The sequence below is a fragment of the Tursiops truncatus genome, chromosome 3, assembly GCF_011762595.2.
Source record: "Tursiops truncatus isolate mTurTru1 chromosome 3, mTurTru1.mat.Y, whole genome shotgun sequence".
NCBI classification, from domain to species: domain Eukaryota; kingdom Metazoa; phylum Chordata; class Mammalia; order Artiodactyla; family Delphinidae; genus Tursiops; species Tursiops truncatus.
The window spans coordinates 800,155-822,217 of NC_047036.1; the positions used below are offsets into that span (position 1 = coordinate 800,155).

General features: G+C 59.7%; 1 protein-coding gene across 3 annotated transcripts; it reads right to left on the reverse strand.

Moving 5' to 3' along the window:
* Positions 1-8,617: 8,617 nt before the first annotated feature.
* Positions 8,618-21,526, reverse strand: CLPTM1L (CLPTM1 like). 3 transcript variants are annotated; one of them, XR_002179621.3, is made up of 18 exons: positions 21,133-21,526; positions 20,645-20,745; positions 19,479-19,668; positions 17,847-17,995; positions 16,687-16,765; positions 16,283-16,400; positions 15,979-16,073; positions 15,423-15,507; positions 14,417-14,520; positions 13,443-13,508; positions 12,443-12,493; positions 11,621-11,703; positions 11,127-11,161; positions 10,587-10,642; positions 10,462-10,506; positions 9,938-10,022; positions 9,628-9,743; positions 8,618-9,116 (listed from the first exon to the last, which is right to left on the reverse strand). XR_002179621.3 is itself a non-coding variant. In XM_019951099.3 (17 exons), the coding sequence occupies exons 1-17, from the start codon at positions 21,292-21,294 to the stop codon at positions 9,032-9,034; spliced, it is 1,617 nt and encodes a 538-aa protein (XP_019806658.1). In that variant the 5' UTR covers positions 21,295-21,524; the 3' UTR covers positions 8,618-9,031. The 3 variants fall into 3 exon arrangements, 2 of the variants coding, with proteins under 2 accessions (XP_019806658.1, XP_004319012.1); XM_019951099.3 differs by lacking the exon at positions 9,938-10,022 and having other exon boundaries at positions 17,847-17,992; positions 21,133-21,524; XM_004318964.4 differs by lacking the exon at positions 9,938-10,022 and having other exon boundaries at positions 21,133-21,524.
* Between the last annotated feature and the right edge of the window lie 537 nt (positions 21,527-22,063).

Sequence of the window (22,063 nt, forward strand, 5' to 3'; positions counted from 1 at the left end):
ATGGCCTCCCTCCATACCCAGAGCTGCCGTTCCCTCCGCAAGCACCAGGAGGAAGGTGAGGCTGGACAGGTCAAGGGCCTGTCCCCAGGCTCGCAGCCCCAGGGAGAGGAGGAGCCCCCGCCTTGCAGCCCAGCCGCAGACCCTCCCCAGGCCTGAGGCACCGTTCTGACAACGGCTGGTCATGTGAGCCAGACAGTTCAGAGCAGTCGCCCTAATGACATTCCACCCAAAGCCAGACGCTGCAGTTCTTCAAGGTTGAGTCGTAAGAAATGGGAAGCTTCTGGGTCTTGGGAGGCTTGCGGAGACGAGGCACCTGAGTTTGGCAAACACTGAGCGGCTGAACAAATGTTAACCTTTCACAGCGTTAAGAAGCGTGGTCCGAAATTGCTCGTCTTCATGGCGTAAACAGGCCTCCGCTACCCCTCCGTCGACGACGTCGCCTCACATTCATCCTGCTCGCTCTGGTCTGCCCGGCTTGTAACCCTCGGGACTAAGGGGGGCTCTCCTGGAAGTCCACTGCGTGAGCGCCGCAAGGTCTCTGAGACTTGCTTGTTTCTGCCAGTAGAGGATTTGGGGCGGCTTTGGGGAATTTGTTCTTTTCCAACAACTAGAAACTGGAGAAACCAGCGTGGAAAACAATTTTTTTTTTTTAAAGAAGAAACAGAAGCAGTGTGAATAATACCATGTTGAAGTGAGGAAACTTTTCCTAGAGAGAATGGAAATCGTTCATCTCCTGAATACTCTGTGCACTATTACACATGCGGTTAATCCGTCTCTAGAAAGCTAGGGGTGGTCTCAAGTCACTGCGCCATAAAACATGAAGATGTTCCCAGAAAAAATTTCATATTGTTGGCTTATGACAAAATACAGCAAAATCCGATTCTAGAACTTCTGGAAGGCAGTGGATGGGTTTCACACTTCATACCTGGAGATTTCTAAACAGTGGATTCCGTGTCAGGAGCCAAATACGTGTCGTTTGTCACCGAAGGGGCAAACGGAGCCCCCGCCCCCCAATCGCACAGGAGCCCGGCTGAGGTTTCCTGCTGCATGTGCAGGGATTGGACACCGGGGCTGCTCTTGGGGAGCTGGTGGGGGGCCTGCAGGGCTGGCAGTGGACCATCGCCCCCGTCTGCAAGGAGTCACCGCAAGGCGTGAAGAGGGAGAAGCCCAGCAAAGGGAGGAAAGAGGGTCCCAGAGACTCCAACCAGTGGGCATGACCGGAGCCCCGGCCAGTGTTTAAATAAACGATTACGCTATTGGTTCCCGAGCAGGGCTGTCCCAGGGCAGCGGCTGCTTCCTGCGTTCGCTGCCACTGGCCTCGGGACACCGCAGCCCCGCGGGCGCAGGAGGGCCGGCTCTGGAGGGCGGCCCAGGGAGGGGGACAGGCCACGGTGACGTGTCCGGCACCACCCCGTGCCCACGGGCTGGCACACCTGATGCGCGTGCCCGCCCCCCGACCCAGGCACCCTCGGGTCTGCAGTCAAGACGAGGGACAGCACCACCAGGACCCAAAAGGGTCTCAGCTGAGGAGGTTGGCGGCTGAAACGGATGCAGTGCAATGCAGGGACACATGCAGACTGCTGAGCACCGTGGGGTAAAAACAAAGCGGCCAGCAGCGCAGCCCCGAGCCCCGTGCTGGGGCCTGAGGACCAGATGCTGGGAGGGGAGAGAGAGGGAGAGGGAGGGGGAGGGGAGGGGGAGGAGGAGGGGAGGGGAGGGAGAGGGAGAGGGGGAGGGAAGGGAGAGGGGGAGGGGCAGGGGGAGAGGGAGGGGAGGGGAGGGGGAGAGGGAGAGAGAGAGAGAGGGAGGGGGAGGGGGAGGGGAGGGGGAGGGGAGGGGGAGGGAGAGGGAGAAGAACAGGGGGAGAGGAAGAGAGGGAGAGAGAGGGAGAGAGGGAGAGAGAGAAGAACAGGGGGAGAGGAAGAGAGGGAGAGAGAGAGAGAGAGAGGGAGAGAGAGAAGAGGGATGACCTGCGGACCCACCAAGCTCTCTGACCCCAACCCCTGCCTCTGTGGCTGCGTCCCCCTCCCTGACCCTGACAAGAAGCCTGCAATTGACTCAGGGTCCAGCTAGTCCAGGGCCGTGTCCCGGCCTCAAAGCCCCTAGGAAGGGGCATCCTTGAGCCATCCTTCTGCCTGCGACACTCAATGCAGCAGAGCGTGCAGCTGGTTGAGGGCAGCAGCTCTGCCTCTGGGCTCCTCTCCCAGCGCCCCTGGTGGCTAATCCCCTGTGACACGGTGGACACCAAGCCAGGACCGGGACACTGACCCTGGTGCAGCGTGCGAGTGGCAGGCGGTGTCATTTTGTCACCTGTGTAGGCTCGCGTGCCCAGCACTGCCATCAGGACACAGAACTGGCCGCCACCTCCGGCTGGGCCCCCGAGTTCCCCCCTACACGCACACACATACACCGTGACTCGCCTACTCTGTGCTGAACCGTGTCCCTTCAAGACACTTACATAGATGGGACCATATTACACGTCGCCTCCAGGTGACTTTTCCACCAGCATAATTCCTGTGTGTGTCAGTCGTCAGCCCCTTTGATCCCGCAACAGCATTCCAGGCCTGGATGGACAGCTAATGTAACCACGCAGCCTGTTGAGGGGCGTTTGCGTTTTTCCCACTTTGGAACCATTACAAATACAGCTGCCATGGATGACTGCAGACAGGGTGTTTGTTGTACGTAACGTACACAATTACATGACTTTTCGTCGCTCGAGGACAAGCGCCCAGGGGTCCGGTCGCTGGGTCACGTCCTAAGTATGTGTCCAGTTTTCCGTTTTGCATCCCAACCAGTGCCATATGAGAGGTCCCTCGCCTGCACTTGGTGGTGTCGCTGATTTTTCCTGCAGGGACAGACGGGTCCTGAGAGGCCTGGACTCCAGCAGCGCTAGAGACACCCAGGAGGGGGCGCTGATGTGACAGCAGGTCTGCATGTGGGCCGAGGTGGGTCTGGCTCAGGGAACAGAGAAGGCAGATGATGGGCAGAGCACTGCCCTTCGTGCTGGACACCAAGGGGTCGGGGGGCGGGGGGGAACATCGCCGAGGCAGCCTTAGGGACCAGCATTTAGGAAGTGTTCTCTGGAGAAGCAGAGGGGCAGAGGGGCCGGACCTCCTCTCGGCACCAGAGGGAGAGCCAAGGGGCCCGCTGGGGAGGGGATGGAGCAGGGGACAAGGAGGACGGTCCTGGCGGCAGGGACCACGCAGGCAGGAGGCGGCAGCCGCCCTGGGTGGAGGGCTGCCCTCCAGGACCTCGGCCCCCGTCCCGTCTCCCAGGTTCTCTGAGTCCAAGGATCCCGTCGTTCCAACGTGCGGGCTCAGAGCAACCGTTTTATTATCTCATGGGGTTCATGGGTCAGGCGCCTGGGTGGGTCTCCGGGAGCGGACTCATGCAGTGGGTGTTTTATGCCCCTATTTTGTGGAGGTTTGTCCTGCCTCAAGTTTACTGGAACGGTTGTTTAATTCTTAGAGGTAAAGATAAATAACACGAAGAACGGTCTTTGTTTTCGTGGAACGTTAGGATTCACACGGCGACTTCCCACAGCAGCTCCTACAGCGGCCCCGGAGGAGGTGGGGAGGTGTCACCGTCCCACCCTGCAGGTCCGCATGGCGGCTTCCTGAGAGCCCCCAAGAACTGGGGCAGAGCCAGGACAGTGTCCCGCTGCACACCCAGCTGGCGCTGGGGCGACGCAGCGTAGCCAGGAGAAAAGGCAGCAAGTTGGGTGGGGGACCCAGGCACACAGCCCACAGGCTCACTGCCTGCCCGGACGGCGACTCTGGGGAATACAGTCATCTTTCCCCAGTTGCTCAGTGCACGAGGCCTTTGATCTCCCGCGGCAGCTTGGCCTCAGATCCGTCTGACCCGCTTCCACGCCTTTGTGTACTTTCTCTCACACCTTAAACCGCCTTATGAAAACCAATAAAAAGTGCTTAGGACTAAAAATCCCTCCAAATGGGGCGTTTAGTCCTCGCACTTCAGCAAACACAGTTCAGCCTCTGTTATACACACACCTTCGGCTTTCTGCACACTTGAAAGTTATTTGATGAAGTTTAAGGAAGCGGTAAGATAAAATTATCCACTTGGATGCCGAATGGTGGAATTTACTTACAGAATTAAGCCCTTTAATCGCTCCTGGCCCAGCCGTGTCCCAGTTCCCCAGTGGGCACGGCCCAGGGCCGGGGCGGGGGGCATCTACAAAGCCCTTCAGCGGAGGGGGTCCTCGCCAGGGTCACTGAGAAGCAGTGAGCCATGGGGCCACTCTGCCCCGCCCGTCACAAGAGCGAGGGGGGAGGGGGAGAAAAGAGGCCGGGGTCCGAGCTTCGCTCTGAGCGAGCTGGGTCTTCCTCACAGACACACCGAGTCCACGGTCAGAATGCAGGGCAGCTGCAGCTCGGGGGGGCAGGCCGAGGGCTGGCTGGGTTCTAGCTCCTTCCAGGCCGCCAGCCACGCTCCAGGAAGCTCCAGAATGATCTCAGAAGAGCCCGAGAGCATGTCACACCCACCAGAGCCTTCCACGGCTCCCGGGAGAAAACCAGACGCGTCACCCCGGACCCTGAGCTCACAGGGCCTCGGAGGGTCTCAAGGTGTTTCTGCCCACAGAGCCCGGGACCCGGCAGACGGGACACGAGCTCTAACCCTTCCTGGAAGGAATCACCCGCACATCTGGCCTCGGGATTCCCACAGATCAGTCTTAACCAAACGAGCTCACAACCGAAAACCTCTGGACACACAGGAGGACGAAGTACCGTGAGTGAGAGCAGATGGACCCCAGCAAAACAAAGCAGCTGCATCAGGCCTGCAGACTCTGCAGCCACGAAGGACACTCACCCCCAGTGCCGACCCGTCCTCTACGCAAACCCAGAGGCAGGAAAGCAGGCAGAGGAGAAGACCCCTCAGACAGACCAGGAGCTTTAATAAATACAATTAAATAGAACGTCTGGAACCATATAGATGACTGAATAATGAGCAATTCAGTAAGTGAACTAAGTACCAAAGTCGAGAAAATTAGCACCGTGGAAACACGGATCTCTCTGAAAACACTGCGTTCAGCACAGAGGGGCAAGGAGGCTGACAGCAAGGAGGGAGGACAGAACAAATCCTAGCAGAGAAGAAACGTGTGGGAGGGGCATTTCTGGGATAAGTGGCCGAGGCTCTCCCATTGCCGATGGTAGACTCGAGCACGCTGTTGGAATCAGTGCATCACACGTGGAAAGGGAGATGGCAAGGACGCCACACGTGGTAGAGGGAGCATCGCCGACTCAGACGGGAGAGGCCACAGCGGCTCTGGAAAGGCTGCAGGCAGCGGGAGGTGCACCGCCATCCACCGGGAGCACCTTTCAAGGATAAGGGTGAAGTAAAGGCCTGTGTGCGGAATAAACCTGGAAGGATCTTACCAGCAGCCGGGTCCCTGAAGGATGTGCTTCAGGAAGGAAGGTCTGGTCTGAGAAACGTGGGCCAGGGAATGGAAGCACGTGTGAGAGGAGGCGGCTTCACTCGCGAGGTTCAGGGAGAAACGGCCAGGACCCCGCGGGAGCGGCACTGAAGTGGGGTCAGAGTGAAACGTCCCGAAACGTTCTTCCGCGAGGCCTGTCCGGCCTGGATGTGCGGTGATGCTGCCTGGGCGTCGGGGAGCATCCCATCCTGCCCCGTCTTCTGAAGACCACAGCACTGGTACCACCTCTTCCCTAAATGTCAGGGGGACGCACCGAGAAGCGTCTCGTTCCAAGGTTCTTTGTGGGAAAGGTTTAGCTTCAAGCTGAGTTTTCAGAAGAGACGGGGCTATTCAGGTTTCTTCCCGTGAGAGCTTGGGCGGTCTGTGTCTCTCCAGGGCTTTGTCCATTGGTCCGTGTTTCGGGCTGTATCGGCACAGAGCTGCCCGGATGCTCTTCGCTGTCCTTTAAGCGTGTAGAATCTGGCGAAGTCACCTCCCTCCTAACCGGTGCTGTGACTGCGTTTTCCCTCATTTCCTCCTAAGTAGTCTGGCTGGAGGTTTATTCATTTTATTGATCTTCTCAAAGAACAAGATTTTGAGTTCATTAACATTCCGTACTATCTTTTTCTGAGGATTTTTTTTGATGGGGACCATTTTGAAAGTCTTTATTGGACTTGTTACAATATTGCTTCTGTTTTATGTTTTGATTGTTTGGCCCCGAGGCGTGTGGGATCTCAGCTTCCTGACCAGGGATCGAGCCCGCACCCCCTGCACTGGAAGGCGAAGCCTTAACCACTGGACCACCAGGGAAGTCCCAGTATTGTCTTTCTCCTGTGTCACTGATTCCTGCTCTGATACATGTTATGTTCTCCTTCTTCCTTTGGGTTTCATCTGCTCTTAGTTTCCTAAGGTGGAAGCTGAGGATGTGGACACCTTTTCCCGCTATAGGTTTTTAGTGCCCTGACCCCTCGTATGCATGGCTTCAGCCGGGCCTCCGCCTCCCCAGCAAGTACCACAGACGTGGATGTTCGTGTTTTCATTTTCATTCACTTCAAAATACTTTCCTATTTCCCTTTTGGTTCCTTCTTTGATTCATGGCTTATTTCAAAGTGGTGATATTTCATTTCCAAATATTTGGAGATTTTCCCAGATCCTTCTGTTATTGATTTCTGACTTAACTCTACTGGGGCTAAGGAACATAATTTGTATGACTTGAAGCATTTTAAATGTTGTTTAGGCTGGTGTTATGGCCCAGAATATTCTTTCTTGGTAAATGCTCTGTTTTTTTTTTTTTTGGTACGCGGACCTCTCACTGCTGTGGCCTCTCCCGTTGCGGAGCACAGGCTCCGGACGCGCAGGCTCAGCGGCCATGGCTCACGGGCCCAGCTGCTCCGCGGCACGCGGGATCCTCCCAGACCGGGGCATGAACCCGTGTCCCCTGCATCGGCAGGTGGACTCTCAACCACTGCGCCACCAGGGAAGCCCTCTGTATGCTCTTGAAAAGAATGTGTACACTTCTGAAGTTGGGTGGAGTGTCTGTGAATAGGTCACGTAGAGTGAAAGTGTTCAAGTCTCCTCTGTTCTTACAGAGATTTCCTAGTACTTGTTCTATCAATTACTGAGATGGCACTGAAATCTCTTATAACTGTGGACTCCACTATTTCTCCTTGCATTTCTAAACATTTTTGCTTAATATATTTTCAAGCTCTGTTATTGGGTACATAAACACTTAAGATTGTTATGTCCTTTTGCTGAAATGATACCTTTATTTTTATGAAAAGACTTTATTTCTTGGTAATATTATTTCTCTAAAATATACTTTTCCTGATGTTAACATGGTGGATCTTCTCTCAGTGTTTGATTTTAACCTGTGTTCTTGGGTCCTGCTTTTTTATTTGGTCTGGTAATCTCTGCCTTTTAGTTGGGGTGTCTAAACCATTTACATTTAATGCGATTATTAACAAGCTGGGTTTAAGTGTACAGTTTTGCTACTGGTTTCAACTCGTCCCAACTGTTCTCGCTCCTTTCCACGTTGCCCTGCCTTCTCCTGCACTGAGTGTTTCTGTCTTCCTTATTGGCTGTTTTGTTTCAGAGGCCCCTTGTCTCTAACCCATCTCCAGCCACCTGGAGTCGTAGCACATCTTCACACCCAGTGCGAGAACCTCCCTGCGGGCCTTTGTGCTCTCACACATTTTACTGCTCCATGTTATGAACCTCACAAAACATTGTTATGTTTTAGCTTTAAGTGGCTTGCTATTTTTAGATCGTTTCAATAAGAAAATAAGTCTGCACTTGCCCATGTGGTTGCTGTTTCCAGGGTTTCCCCTGCTTTGTGCAGATCAGATTTGTACCTGCTGCCCTCATCCCTGATGGAAGGACTCCCTGTAACTTCTCACAAGCAGATTTGCTGTGATGAATTCTCCCAGCTTTTGGATGTCTGTAACTCCCGTTTTAAAATGTATCCTGAGACATACCTGCAGTGGGTAAAGAATTCTAAGTCAGCAGCTTCTCTTCTAAAACACGGGGGGTGCATGCTGCCCGCTGACCTCTGCATGCAGTTCTCGGTCTGGCTTTGTGAGGACTCGTGGGAAGGACACACAGCCCTGACCCTGAGAGCCGCCTCCGGACACCAGCCAGTGCCCAGCCGCCTCGGCTCCATGTTCTGCCTAGGGACGGGCCCTTTGATGAACTTCCGGAGGCCACAGGCTGCCAGTGTAGACATCGCCGAGGAATGATCCCATCGATGAGAACGACTGGATTCAGAGCCAGGCACAGGGGCTGAGATGCTGACGTACGGACAGGCCTCCTGTGTGTGCTCATGTGCCCACACCCGGTGAGGGCTGGCTCTCCGGAGCTAACCTCACTGAGCGTGACTCGACCCCGTCACCCTCCAGATCTCGCCCTTCCCTGTTCCGTCAGTGAAGACGCCTCCCTGCCCTGCTTCTCCCTCTGCGCTACCCAGGGCGTTTCTCTAGCGAAACCCCATCCACCTGACCCCTCAGGGTGCGCTGGCGTCGGCTTCAATACCAGACGCAGGCATTTGAAGAGCAGTCCTGGCCTGAGAGGTTCTTTAAATTTGCTCCTTTTAACAAACACAGAGAAAAACCACACCACACGTTCATTTCTGGGAATGGGGTAAATGCCAGCATCTGAAACCTTACATGTTATACCAGATCAAAAAAAGTGTTACAGCCAGAGAAATTTATTTTAAAATAGAAACATACACACATTAAGCCTTAAAATAGTCAAATTTTAAACAAAAAGGAAAAAAGCCGTTTGATCCCAGAGTCTGCACGGAATGGATTCAAAAAGGCGTCTGATATCCCCTCAAGGACTGTTTACAGACCCCGAGACGAACTCCCCCGGGTGGGGGCAGGGCAGTGACAGCGCAGCCCCCGCCAGCACCGGACGCTCCCGCAGCCATGGTGACCGGACAGACGTCCACGCGGGCAGCGGCGGCAGTGCTGCCAGCTCCCGTCGGACACAGCGTGACGGAACCCGGGGACGTGAGGGACATTCAGGGTTTTGGCAACGCAGGGGGCGTGATGTCAGGAAGTTCCACCAAAGCCTCTGTGTGGCTGCGAGCAGCCAGGGTCGGGCTCAGTCTTCGTGGGGTTTCCGCTGGGGATTCCCCTCGTAGGACTCCCCGAACTCGTTCACTCTGCTCTTATCCACGGGATAAAGCCTGCAACGAGACCACGCGTGTGTCACGCCAGCTGGTTTGGACAGACGCGTGCGCGTGTCCTGGGCGCTCGATGGCCAAGACCCGGACGGTCGGCTCACCACGGGAGAGGCGCGTGTGGGTTTGCCCCGTGCCCTCCCGGTGTTCTCGTGACGGTCAGGCCAGAGCTCTGCCCTCGAGGCCGATGAGAGGACGAGGACAGGGATGCCCAAGGAGAGGCAGGGCTGGGATGCGTCCACAGGGGACCTGACCCCGGGCCCCCGCTGCGCAGCACAGGGGCTGAGGCAGCTCCTCCGCCGGACTCCGCTACAGCAGCTGCGAGCGACCCTCATGCCGCACGAGAGCCGTGTGCTCGAGGGGCGATCAAATCAGACAGAAGCAGCGCTCCGGCACCCAGGCGCCAGGCGCCACCCACCACCCACCACCCACCAATCTCTCCCCGCAGGACCAGGCGTGGGTCTGCGGCCCGAGCGAGTCCACTGGGCCAGCAGCAGCGCCTCAGGCCGGCACTCACCATCGCTGGTAAAGGTACACGAGAAACACCACGTCGTCCCTGAAGCAGGCCAGCCGGTGGGAGGTGGGCATGGTGATGATGAAGGCGAACACGTCGTCAATGAAGGTGTTGAAGGCCTGCGGGCGGGCGGGCGAGGCCGTGGGACAGGGCCTCAGCACCCACCCGGACCACCCAGGCACACGGTCACGTCCCTGCACTCGCGCCGCCCAGTGACCTCAGAGCCACCCCACGAAGCAGGAGCCAGCTGGGGGCGGGAGGGGCTGACGCCCAGGGTACCCCCTTGCACAGACTCCAAGGCCCAGCGTCCCACCTGCTCTCCACACGCGGGACCCAGGAGCACCACCTGGGAGCCTGGCTATCACGGTGCCGGCCTGCCCGAGAACGGCCAACCGGTTCTGAAGGCAGAAGCATGTTCTAACCATTGCCCCACCCCAAAGCCGCTCGCTCTAGTTCACAGCCAACAGCACGGAGGGCCGTGTGGTCCCCACCTGTGTGTGTGGGACCGGCCATGATGCACTAAGACAGCCCTCGGCCAGCCCGGCCCCGGGAAACTGGACGCGCCGTCTGGGTGGACACGGACCCAGCACCCCAGACACTGGCCACCGGGTCAAGGGCGTCTGCCTGCTCTCTGATTCGTGTTGGCGAGCAGCAGCACGGCTCTAACTCGGAGAACCCCTTGTGCTGCTGTGACAGAGAAGCCTGGCCTTTCGGAGTCGCCGCAGGGCACCCTACGTCTTAAAGGAGCCCCCGACGCTCTTCCACAGAGGGGCCTCCTGATGCATGGCCCAGCCCGACGGCAAGTCCCCGAGGGCCCTGTGCAGGCGAGGCACTGACCTTGTAGGTGAAGGCCTTCCAGGGCAGGTGAGCCACCGACTTCATCTGGGGACAGGGAGACGGAGCACGTCAGCGGCGGCACAGGGACGCGGGGGGCGGCACAGGGACGCGGGGACGCGTCTTACCTTGTAGTTCACGAAGAGCTGGGGCAACATGAAGAGGAAGCCAAAGGCATAGACTCCTGAGGAGACAGACGCGGCGTGGAGACGTGCCGTCTCGGGCCCGCGGCCGCTCCCCCCGGGCTTCAGGACCACCTGACCCCCCACACCCGAGAGCACCGTCCTGCGGTGAACCACCTGCCTCCCGCCCGCGGGGCTGTGAGACAGCGCCCCTGCCCACACCCGGTGAACGCGGCAGCCTGCGAGCCCGGCCCTGTCCGCCTGCAGAGCGGCCGCGCGGTCAGGACGAGCCTAGTGGGCGGGCGCTCCTCCCAGGACACAGGGCTGGGGGCTGGGGCTCCAGCGTGCCCTAAGACAGCGGGTTCACTGCCCGCACCCAACCATTCCACGGAGAGCACACCGCCCACGGCCAGTCCCGCGGGGCCCAGAGAGAACACGGGGCAGGGCGGGGCCTGACGGGGACCTCTCGGCACACCGGGCCACGCAGCGGCGGGACAAAGCGACCGCTGTAAACGCTGTCTCTGAGACGGGAGACCCAGGACTCACCATTGACGAAGCTGCTGACCAACCAGGAGTACCAGCTGGAAGGGAGGAGCGGGTGATGGCGGAGGCCGCAGGCCCCGGTGCTAGTCTGCTAACCGCCGAGCCCCACACACGCCCTCACGCTCTGCTCTCCAGTGCCGGGACCCCGCGGGCTGGCCAGGGGCGACCTGCACGGGGAGCGGCTTCCCAGGAGCCCTCACCGAGGTGAGGGCAGAGACTTGGCACCTACCGACTTTCCTTCACGACTTTCAGTGAGACGGGAAACCACGGACGCCCGTGGGCGCCTCGGCCCCTGTGGCCCCGGGCAGTGTGTTCAAGCCCGAGGCCTGCGCCCGTGAGCATTCCCGACCCCGCAAGGACCAGAGAGGGCCGCGCAGAGCCAGCAGCGGCGGGCAGGCCCAGGCCTGCGGCCGAGGGGCGTCCCGGTGCCGGCCCCACTGCTGGCCCAGTCAGTGACCCTGAGCCCCAGCTGAAGAGTAGCAAAGGTGACGTCCTACCTCTTATATCTGACATTCAGCAGAGAATAGACGGCGCCCCCGATGCAGAGAGGGTAAAGGAGGTACGACAAGTATTTCATGGCCTACGGGGAACAGAAAAGGTCCAGCGGGAGTCCACCATCAAACCTGCGGAAACTTTCTTGACGGAACTCACAGACAGAACGGGGCAAACACCCAGAACGTTTAGGGCAGCGAAGCTAGTCTGCGTGGAGGATGTGTGTCAGTGAGCATTTGTGCAAACCCCACAGAACGTCCACCACGAAGACCGCACAGCACAGGTAACAGTAACAATACTGGCCCGTGAAACACAGCCAAGCTGACAGACCGACCCAGGGCAGAGAAATGACGCCACATCCTGGAAAGAACTCTGAGGAGATGCTCCCAGAACTCCGAGTTAGGGCTGCCTTCCAACTAACGCGGTGTGTCACCCTTAATTCTGATTTGAACTTTATCAAAAACCCAATAAAAACTGGGATGCAGCTGATGCCCATTAAGCCAGAAAATAAAGTCATCCCTGCTCGGGAAACGTGTATCACATCAAACTGAAAACCACAGTTCCCCTCGGCAGGGGGAGTCCGATGGCCTAGGACGCAGAGCCTGTGGGGCCACCACGTCTCAGGGACAGAGGCTCAGCTCGCAGCCCCACAGCTGACCACCGGAAATAAGAAATCTCCCGGTGGTACAGGACTGAGCACGGGCGCCCGCAGGGGCTGGGAAAGAGAGGAGCCCCCGGCCTCCCTCCCGGGTCAGGAACCCCAGGCAGGCAGGCTCCCTGGGGGTCTTGGCTCCAGGCAGGCATGCATGCCCCAGGTCGCCGCTCACCTGAGTGTCATACTCCTCCGTCTGCCTTTCAGATTCACTGTAAGTGCCGAACTGCAAGGAAATTCAGTGCAGCCGCGTTAAACCGCGGCCCAGGCAGGCGTCTGCGCTCAGCTGGGCCGCCACGCAAGGAGGGACAGGGCGGCAGGCTGAGAGGCACGAACCCTCGGCCCAGGCGTGGCAGTGCCCCCGCTTCAGAGCCGGGGGTGCAGAGGACCCGATGGCCCCAACCCGCGAGCCACACCGTGTGGGACGCGAGGCGGAAGCAGGCCCGTGAGCCTGTGCGGCGCTCCTCGCGCTGCTTCCTGTTCCCAGTTCCATTGAGTTTTGCAGTGAAGACACTGCTCTTAAAGCAAAGCGGGTTCCCTGGGCTGACTCAGATCAAGAGAAGCCGCATCCCGTCTCCGAGTGCCCTGCCCTTGACCTGGAAACCTGGAGTGCCGTAAACCCCAAGGCCTGTCACAGAAAGCAGGGTGAGCTGCCCGCCCGTAAACCTCAGTGACGCCCGAGCCCCCGCCCGAATCTGCCCAGGGAAGTGCACAGCAGAGGGCAGCTGTCAGGGAGGCTAGGAACTGTGCTGTCATGTGGAGGCATCGCCCCCCGCAGGAGTGGGGAGGGCCACCCCTGAGCCTGGCCGACCACGTCCTGTCCGGTCACGGAGGTGGACGTGATGCTCAGCGTGCTGGTGCTGGGCCTACGCCTGGGGACCCCGGGCACATCAGAGAGCCCCGGAGAGGTGCGGTGACCCGCCTACTCGCCCCGAGACGCCCCTGCACCTCCCTGCCGGTCTGCAGGTGACAAGCTGCCCCTGGGGTCGGAAGGTCAGCAACATGAGCACGCGACGATCACCGGCCCTCACGGTGACCTGCATCTCACCAGGACGCAGCTAGGAAGTGCATCAGCAGTCAGCCTGCACGAGCAGACCGGCCGAAACCCGAAGAAGGTGGGCTGGGAGAAGCCGCAGGAGGTGACACATCCCGAGAGGGTGCGGCTGGGTCCCTACCTGAAATGCGGGCCTCAGGCCTCTCCAGATGACGGTCACCTTCAAGGCCTTTTTCACTTTCCACAGCTGAGAAGTTGAAAAGTCCACACTTCAGGCTCCAGGACCGGGGAGAAGCCAGGACCCACTCCTCGGACAGTGACTGACCAGGGCACCGGCCGCTCGGGGCCCTCGCGCCCCAGCCCAGCCCGACCCTTCAGCTACGCGCTGTTCCTCACCTTGCCGGCGGGGACGCCCCGGGACGGCCCCCGGTCTCCAGCCCACACCCAGCCTGTGTGCCCACATGGACCTGGCCCCCTCCCCGGGGCCACTGACGTGGCGCTGGTCGGGCCGTCCCCCCGCCCAGCCCATCTGCACTGGCGCCCCACTCCGCCTGTCCCCAGACTCGCCCTGGCACCTTCTTTCTGCTCCCCGGGGCACCCCAAGCCCCACGCCCTGCTGTGGCTGGGTCTCTCCAGGACCCTCCCTAAAGTGGGACCTGCACCACGGCCGTGAGGTCGGTTCCGCACGGTGACTAGTGCCCACAGGGGGTCCTGCCAGCACTTCCTCGATGGGCGGTGCCAGCGCCGTCCCCAACCCGACAGCCGTGTGAGCCAGTGCCCACTGGCAGGGGCGCTGGAATACGACCACAGCTGAGGGTCCCGGTCAGGGTGGCGCCAGGGGCCTGCCGCCCCCCCACCGCCCCTGCATCACACGTTCTGCTCCGCACGGCGTCCACCGCAGCGAGAGCTGCACGGGCTTCAGCCACCGTGTTAGCACGTCCCGTGGACAGACGGGCCAAGCTGAAGCTTCTGGGCCACGAGGAACGTGGAGGCATCGGCAGCTCTGCCCGAGGAGCCGCAGCAGCCACGCCCTCGCCCTGCTGCCGCGCCGGCAGCCACTTCTTCGGCAGTGACGCGGGTCCCGACTGCGCCGAGCGCTTGGGCACCGGAACCACAGACACGGCGCTCAGCCCGGCGGCCCGGCGGGCAGCTCACCTCGATGGCAGCCCCGATGCCTGCAGGAACCAGCACCAGCAGGCTCGTCCGCTCGTCCAGCAGAAACAGGAAGATGACCACGGTGCTGAAGCAGCGCCAGAGCACTGGGGAGAAACGGGCTGTGCTGAGGCCCGGGGAGCGGCCCCCCACGCACCAGCACCCTGACCGCTTCTGCCCCTTTGTCCACTACAAAGGAACCGTGGACCACAGGCGGCGACGGGAAATGCAAAACGATTACAAAAGGCCACGGCCCCAGCAGAAGGCAACCTCAGCAGGTGAACGTGTGTAAGTTACACTTACAGACACAAAAGGCACAGGAGGCGTGCTAAGAACACTGGTTCCTGACGGGATCCCGCACTCTAATCCCAGGCTCTCCTGCTTTCACACGGGCCCTGCGGAGCCTGCGTCTGTCCTTTCAAAGCTGCACTTTGTCCTTTCAGGTTGTGCTTTAGGAGATGCCGCAGCCGTGGAGACACTCCCAGTAGGGAGCTCCCTGCCGGGAGCTCAGGCCCCGGGACCCACAAGCCCCGCTCGTGCCACAGGCTGAAAAGGCCAGGGGAGGGCGCAGGAGGGCTCAGCGGGGGACCCTCCCCCCCAAGGAAGCCTGAGGTCATGACAGAAGACCCCGAGACACGGACTCTGGACTCGGGGGCCACCCAGCATCCCAGAGCACCCACTCGGGTGTCACTTCCGCAGGAGGAAAAGAACCGTCTCTTGCTGGAGACCCAGCTCGGGAGACAAGCAAGACTGTGAACCGACACAGATGGGCGCTGAGCACCGGCACCCGTGTCGCCTGCCCTCCGTGCTCCCAGGCTTCCGTGGCGCTCACCACGACAGCGGACATAGCACCCTCCCGGGCTGCTGCCACAGGGCATCTAAAAGCCCCTCCCGAACGAGAGCCACGGGCGATCGCAAACTGTAGGTTTCCAGACGAGCTTTATCCCCTGCCTGCATCAGCGGCGGCGGGACAGGCCCCGAGGGCGGGGGCAGTTCTCGGAGCACCTACCTGCTTTGGTGGACATTCCGGTCATGCTCTTCTTTTTCTTCCAGAAACTGATGTCATTTTTAAACGCTAGGAAATCAAAAAGCAGCTGGAAAGAAAACGGGACAGCGATGAGCCCCTCAAGCTGTGTAGACAAGCCCGGGCCCGACCTGAGATGCTGGCCGTTCAGTAACACCCGTGTCTCCCAGCACAGCTCTGGAAGATTCGGCTTCACTGGCGGCCAGTTCCCAGGCCCTGGGGACCGGCTGCAGCTTGGCGCCGGTGCCTCGCGGCCTCAGCCCTGCCCCCGCCCCCGAGCCCCCAGCCGCGGTGTGTAACGGGGATTCTGCCGGCAGGGCTGATCCGTCACTCTCTGAACTGCCACGCCATACCTCCCACGAGCAAACGCTTGTTTTACAAAGTCAGTCGTTGATCTCACTGGTTTTGGATTTGTTTTCAAAACAGCTTCCAAAAGCAGCAGACGAAGCCCCAGGTCCTTCAGCTGGTCAGCGCCCGAGGTGCAGACCCTTTCCCGAGCCGGGTGGGGGGCAGGCCCCGCTGAGGGCCCGGGACCACTCACGTGGAACGCGGCCACGAAGAAGGTCAGCGCTAAGAAATACAAGTTGGTGTCGACGAAAATCCCTTTCACTTCGTCAGCGTCCTTCTCTGAAAACCCTGCAAAGGACCGAGACCCTGCGTGAGACGGACGACGCCAACCCCACACCAGAGCCCTGGCCGGGCTACCCCTCATCAGCAGGAAGAGCTCCGCGGGCCACACGTGCCCTTTCAAGGGGGACGATCGCACAGGCGGAATGGAAGCCGGGCTCCGGGGCTCCCGGGCTGGACTGACCCCTGAACCCGGGGCACCCGCCCAGCGGCCTCACCGAACTGCTGCAGTGAGAACACAGCGTCCTGCATGTGGATCCAGAAGCGCAGCCGCCCCAGCGAGATCTTGTCGTAGGACACGGTGAGGGGCAGCTCGGTGGTGGAGCGGTTGATGACCTGCGGGGAGCGCGCTGTCAGAGCCCAGCCCCACGCACGCCGCTCCGCCCGGACCCAAGGCCGCGTCTCCCCTGCCCTCTCCTCCTGTGGGGCCCCAGCTGTCTTCGCGGCCCTGGCAGGGCGCCTCTCCCAGGAAGCCCTGGCACCCTGACCTCCCGCCCACCACCCGGGCCCTGCGCGTCTCTCGTGACCACAGCCCCGGGCGCTGGCGCCTCCTGGGCAGGAGCTGGGGGCCCGCCCGAGCGGCCGAGCCACGCACAGGCCCGAGGGAGCCCTGGCTACTCACCGTGAGGTCCTTGACCCGGCTGCTGAGCTGATCGATGAACAGGATGGGCAGGTAGTGCACCGTCTTCCCCAGCCGGATCCTGGGGGATTGGAGCCGTTTCAAGGCCGCAGCGAGCTCCCGGGCCCCCAGGGTGACCTCACAGAGCTCACTCCCCCGCATCTTCAGTGGCTTCTGGTCACAAGAGTCCCAGGACACGCCTCCCCAGGGCAGCAGGGGCGCCACGAACTACGTTCTTCCCCTGCAGAGCTGCCACCAGGAGGAGGTGGGGACCATGCGCACAGTGGGACACCACTCAGGACGCGAGGGGAAGCAAGGGGCCGCGTGTGCGTTGACACGGGGCAGCCCGCCACGTGGTGAGAAGACAATACCCATCGACCCTCCACGCCTGGCTTTCACCCCATGATCCTTCTGTGCCTTTCACACTCAACCGTGTGAATGGATCATGTGTTCAGAAATTAGATTTTAGTTTTACAAAAGGGAAAACCTCATGACACCACCACAGGACCCACTGGAAACTGAAGAAAGAAACAATTCTGAGCAGAGCCATTTCTAGGTGCTATGTGACGACCCAGTGACAGGCTGTGATCTCACAGGGGGGCTCCCTGAAGTGTAGAGACACAGGATAATCTAAGTCAGTCACTCTAACAGTCTTGCTTACGATAGCAAGTGATGGGAACAGAACAACCTGATAATCAATTTTAAGCAAAGGTAATCGAGTCAGAGCTAACAGGACGCAGACAGGACAGAACCTCCCGCGCACGGTGCAGAGGAACAGGGTCTCATCAAGGCTCTCCGCTTGCCCTCCAGCTTCTGCCAAGAGCAAAGGGCAAGACGACTGCCTGTCGTGCCATCGTTTCCCTTCCATATCCCGGCGGCAGCCGTGATCAGCAAGACACCCGGGGAGCAGGGACAGGCTGGGGCGCTCCAGGAAGCACCCCAGGCCCCCCGTCACAGAGAGGGCTCAGGAATGTGGGCACGGCCCATCTGCTGTAGGATTCTGGCCGGCCTCGATCCCTCCACCCGCCACCCACCAGGTCACCCCTTTGCTGTCCGCTCAGGGAGTGAACGAGCGATGCGCAAAGCTGGGCAGGTGAATGTGAACTACGGTGGCCTTCCCACCGTCCGGGCCTCAGCTCAGCGGCCAGACCAGCAGCACTTACATCTTCATGTACCGATGCACATCGGCGGGCAGGGAGGCCCCGTCAAAGACAAAGTCATCCACCATCACGTTCAGGGTCAGCCTTGGTCTCCAGTGAGACACGGGTTCGTCCAGGGCACTCGCTGGCCTCTTCTCAGCCTCGATCTGCTGCTACACGTAAGGACTGACTTAGAGGAAAAGACCAAGGCTGGAGCGGGAGGGGCCCGGGGGGGCTGAGGCAGCAGGGTGCTGGCACTGTCACCTGGGAACAGCCCACGAGCCGAGAGCACAACCGTAAGAAGGGCCAGCGGAGCATATGGGAGGACCCACGGCTGCCAGCTCCCCGACTCTCATTCCCGCGCTTCCTTCTCGCAACAGAAGACAAGGGTGTGCTGTTTCGCACCACGGGGTCCTGGATCGCACTGCCTCCTGTTTCGGGCCCTTGTGCGGAGCAGGGATTCCGAGAAGGACGAGGCTCCGGCACATTTGCAGGAGGTGCTGGAGCTGAGAGCCCCGCCCTCTGCAAGGAGGCTGAAGGGAGCCGCTTCTAAACCAGCTCCACCCGCTGTCTGGAAAGGGGCACGTCCATGTCTAGGGAACAAGCCTAAAGCTACTGAACTCAGAAACAAACTCTGCCCGCCAAGGAAATCTTGATTTCAGATCTAACTGAGAAGCTCTGTGAACTGTGTCGTTCTATTAATATTTATCTCCTCCCTAAAGCTACAATTTAGCACTAACAGTTACACTAAAAACGTTAGCGACAGCTAACGTTTATTCAGCACCTGTAAGTTCCAGAGACTCCTTCCACCCTTCACACCACCGCCTGGCACCCCAGAAAGGCCCACGAGGCAGTGTCATGCGGTCCCCAGGGAAACAGAACTGAGGGATCTTTCCAAGGACACACACGAGACAGCTGCAGACACATCCTGGAAAGCTGCCGCCCCTGGCGTGGATGACTTCCCTTGCATTCAACGCGGACCCGAATACCAGGATCGCTCCGTCCCACCCTCCACTGCGGTAATGACCGCGTATGTGATCTCCAGTCTTTCCCTGTACGTACAGCTTTCTATGGGTGTACAAGATACAATTTGCACACACACCTTTTTCATAATTTTGAGTTATATCCTTAGAATAAATATTCAAGCGTTGTCCTGTCCTACACACAGTGCAGTGTCTCCCAACTCTAAGTTCTGACTGCAGCTGAGCTCTGCAGAAGGGGCTGCCCTGGACCCATTGGGGTGCACACACGCTCTCTGGGGGCTGAGAGGTCCTGTGGCCTGAGAAGGCATCTGGGTAAAGAAAGTCACTGAACAGGCTTCCCTGGCGATCCAGTGGTTAAGACTCCACGCTTCCACTACAAGGGGCACGGGTTCGACCCCTGGCTGGGGAACTAAGATCCCGCATGCCACACGGCACAGCCAGAAAAAATAAAAAACAAAAATCACTGAACTACTTAAACTGCACGTCACTAATTCGACATAAACTTATCTGCAAACCCATGAGAAGTTACTGAGCTGAAAACGTATGTGCCAGTAACATCTGATCGCCTCACTTCCCAGCAGTCAGTCCAGCGCCAGACGCAAACCGTACGCGCACACACGTGTGTGTGAACTACAAGGGGCTCAGCAGGTTTCCTTCAGCCGGCTCCGCTCACCTGCGTGGCAGATTCCCCAGTGAGCAGGTTCACCTCTTCCGGTTTGGGGACCATGTAGGTGGTCAGCGGGCTCACCAGGTGCACCTGCTTCCCGTCGTGCCAGGGCAGGACGCCGGCGTGATGGACAAAGATGTAGGCATACAGCGTCCCGTTGTTCCTGGTTTTCTTTGGAACAGAAACATTGACTGTCCTGCAACAAAACAAATGATGATTTCAATCACGTACACATTACGTTGTGTGTGCACAGAGTGGAGACTATGCAAATATTTCTACAAAAAATGTTGTTTCAAACCCAGACCAACCAATTTTAGCTGAGAAATACTAAAAACGGAACCCAGCGACCTGGATGTTCCTGAAGTCCTGAGTGCGCACATCTATGGAACACGCCCTGCAAGCACGGCAGCTGCCCCAAAGCTGAAAGGCCTGCATTCCGGGCGCTGAGGTCACAGGCTAAGGGGGCCAACACCAAACGTGTGTGCCCCGCCCCCTGCCCCGCCCCCGCAGCGGCAAGAGGATGTGTATCCCGCAAGACACCACGCACCCCGGTGCTCACTCTGACGCCTCCCAGACAGCCAAGAGGGAAGAGGAGAACTTGTGACAAACACATGATCTTTAAAATTAAACTTGCTAGAATTTAAGAAACTAAAACCATAGCTTAAATACAGCTTCAAAAAGCCACTCTACAGACGTCAACGTTTATATTGCTTGCTCTGTTGCAAAGTTACATTTCACTTAATTACGATTTTCTGCTAAATTCTTTCCTCCGTCCCCTTCCCTTTTCCCTTCTAGACGACATAACTGAACCACTTCTGCCAGGAAAACGCAAGTTGTTTTCTGTGGGAAACTGCGTGTGTAAGCTCTGTTCCCCACGTAGTCCCCACCATAATCCCCACTCCTCTGGAAGCTCCCCAGGGCCGCACCGTATCCCACAGCTGTCAGACGCTGGGTAAGCTACTTCCTAAAGGACAAACTCGGCGTCTGCTACTTTCAAGTAAAAAAGTTTGCTTGTGTGCGTATCACACACACCTGCAATGAAAACGTTCTACCGTGCACGAGATGGCTGGTGCCGCTGCTTCTCCGTGGTACCCTCCTCACGTGCAGAACGCTGACCTGTCAACAATCTCAACGTCAGTGATGCCTGCCTGTCACCCTGTCCACAACCATACCTTTCAAATTTGGACTCCACGTCAAAGTCCTCCACGTTCAAGACCAGGTCCACGTTGTTCTCGGCACCCAGGTTGGACCGTGTGGCGGTGTACACGCTGAGCTGGAAAGGACGTCAAGAAAGTCAGCTGGGCAAGGCCCCTGGCAGAAAGCACACAGAGACCTGACCAGCCACACAGGGAAAGGTGCATCTTAACTCCGCAAGGGACACAACTCCGCCCGGTGACAGGACGTTCCGGGACGTGCCTGCTGCAAAGGAACAACCTGCTAAAGTGTGTGGCTGCCTGATGAACGGGGCAGGGGTACAGGGACTCTGGACGCCATGTGATGGGGTGAAGAGGGGCACGGGGGCCAGCGTGCGGGGTCAGGAGCTTTACGATTCGGGGGCGGGGAGGAGAGAACTCTGCCCAGACCCGGTCAGGTTCAGGTGCGAAGGGCCCGGCCCCGCCCAGCCCGAGATCAGAGGTCAGGTGCGAAGGCCGGCGCTCACCTGCAGCTTGGGCCTCCGCGCCAGGTAGGGCTGGATGCAGTTGCCGTCGCCGGCGCACGGGCGGGTGTAGACGATGCCATACATGACCCAGCAGGTGTGCACCACGTACACCACGAACACGCCCACGACCAGGCTGGTGAAGGAGCTGCGGCCGCTCCACATGGCGCCGCCGCCGCCGCCGCCGCCGCCGCCCGGCCCGGCCCGCCTCACAGCCGCGGGCCCCGCCGCCCGCCCTTCCGGCGCCCTGCCGGCCGCTCCGGCCGCCGCCGCTCACGCGAGAGCCGCTGCGCGCCGCCGCCACCGCCGGGGAAAGAACGCGCTGCGCGCCGCGGGCCGCCAGCCGCCCCGCATGCTCCCGCCGCCGCCGCCGCCGCCCTGTCGCTGCGGGATTCGCCGGTGCGCCGCTTCCGGGCCCGCGCCGCCCGCCGGAAGTGGGCGCGCCGCGCGGCCCCCTGGGAAGCGTAGTCCTGCCGCCGCCGCGCACGCGCGCACGCCTGCGTGAGTGGCGCGACGCTATCGTCACCCGCCTGCGCCGTCCTCCCGGCGTACCCCGCGGGGTCCGGGCGCTGGCAATTCGGCGGGTCCCAGGGCACCTGTGGGGCGGGGGCGTCGGGAGGGCCGGGGCGCAGGGCTCTCCAACGCCGCCACCACCGGAGAAGCGGGAGGGACCCTCGCACCCGGGCCAAACGGCGGGGCGGCGTGTGAACGCGGAGGAGCCGGGCCTGAGACGCGGCGGGGGTGTGCGCTGTTCTCAGCCATTCTGAGTCTGGCGTTATGTCAACGTGAAAAATGGAAGAGAAAAGAAATAGACTCACTAAAGTCAGCGACCCTTTCGTGTTGATTTCCGTCGTCTTTAAATATGAACCCCCAGAGGGGCGCCTTTGAAGAAAAACACAGCATTTCTAAATGAAGGGCCGAGGCCCTTGTCAAC

Excerpts from the sequence above, each read along its gene's own strand:
- CLPTM1L (XM_004318964.4), bottom strand. The coding sequence starts at position 21,294 with ATGTGGAGCGGCCGCAGCTCCTTCACCAGCCTGGTCGTGGGCGTGTTC. Across the intron at positions 11,162-11,620 it reads CTGAATGTCAGATATAAGAG|CTGGTACTCCTGGTTGGTCA; the intron begins GTAGGACGTCAC and ends CCTCCCTTCCAG. Across the intron at positions 9,744-10,461 it reads GGAAGGCCTTCACCTACAAG|GCCTTCAACACCTTCATTGA; the intron begins GTCAGTGCCTCG and ends GCCCGCCCGCAG.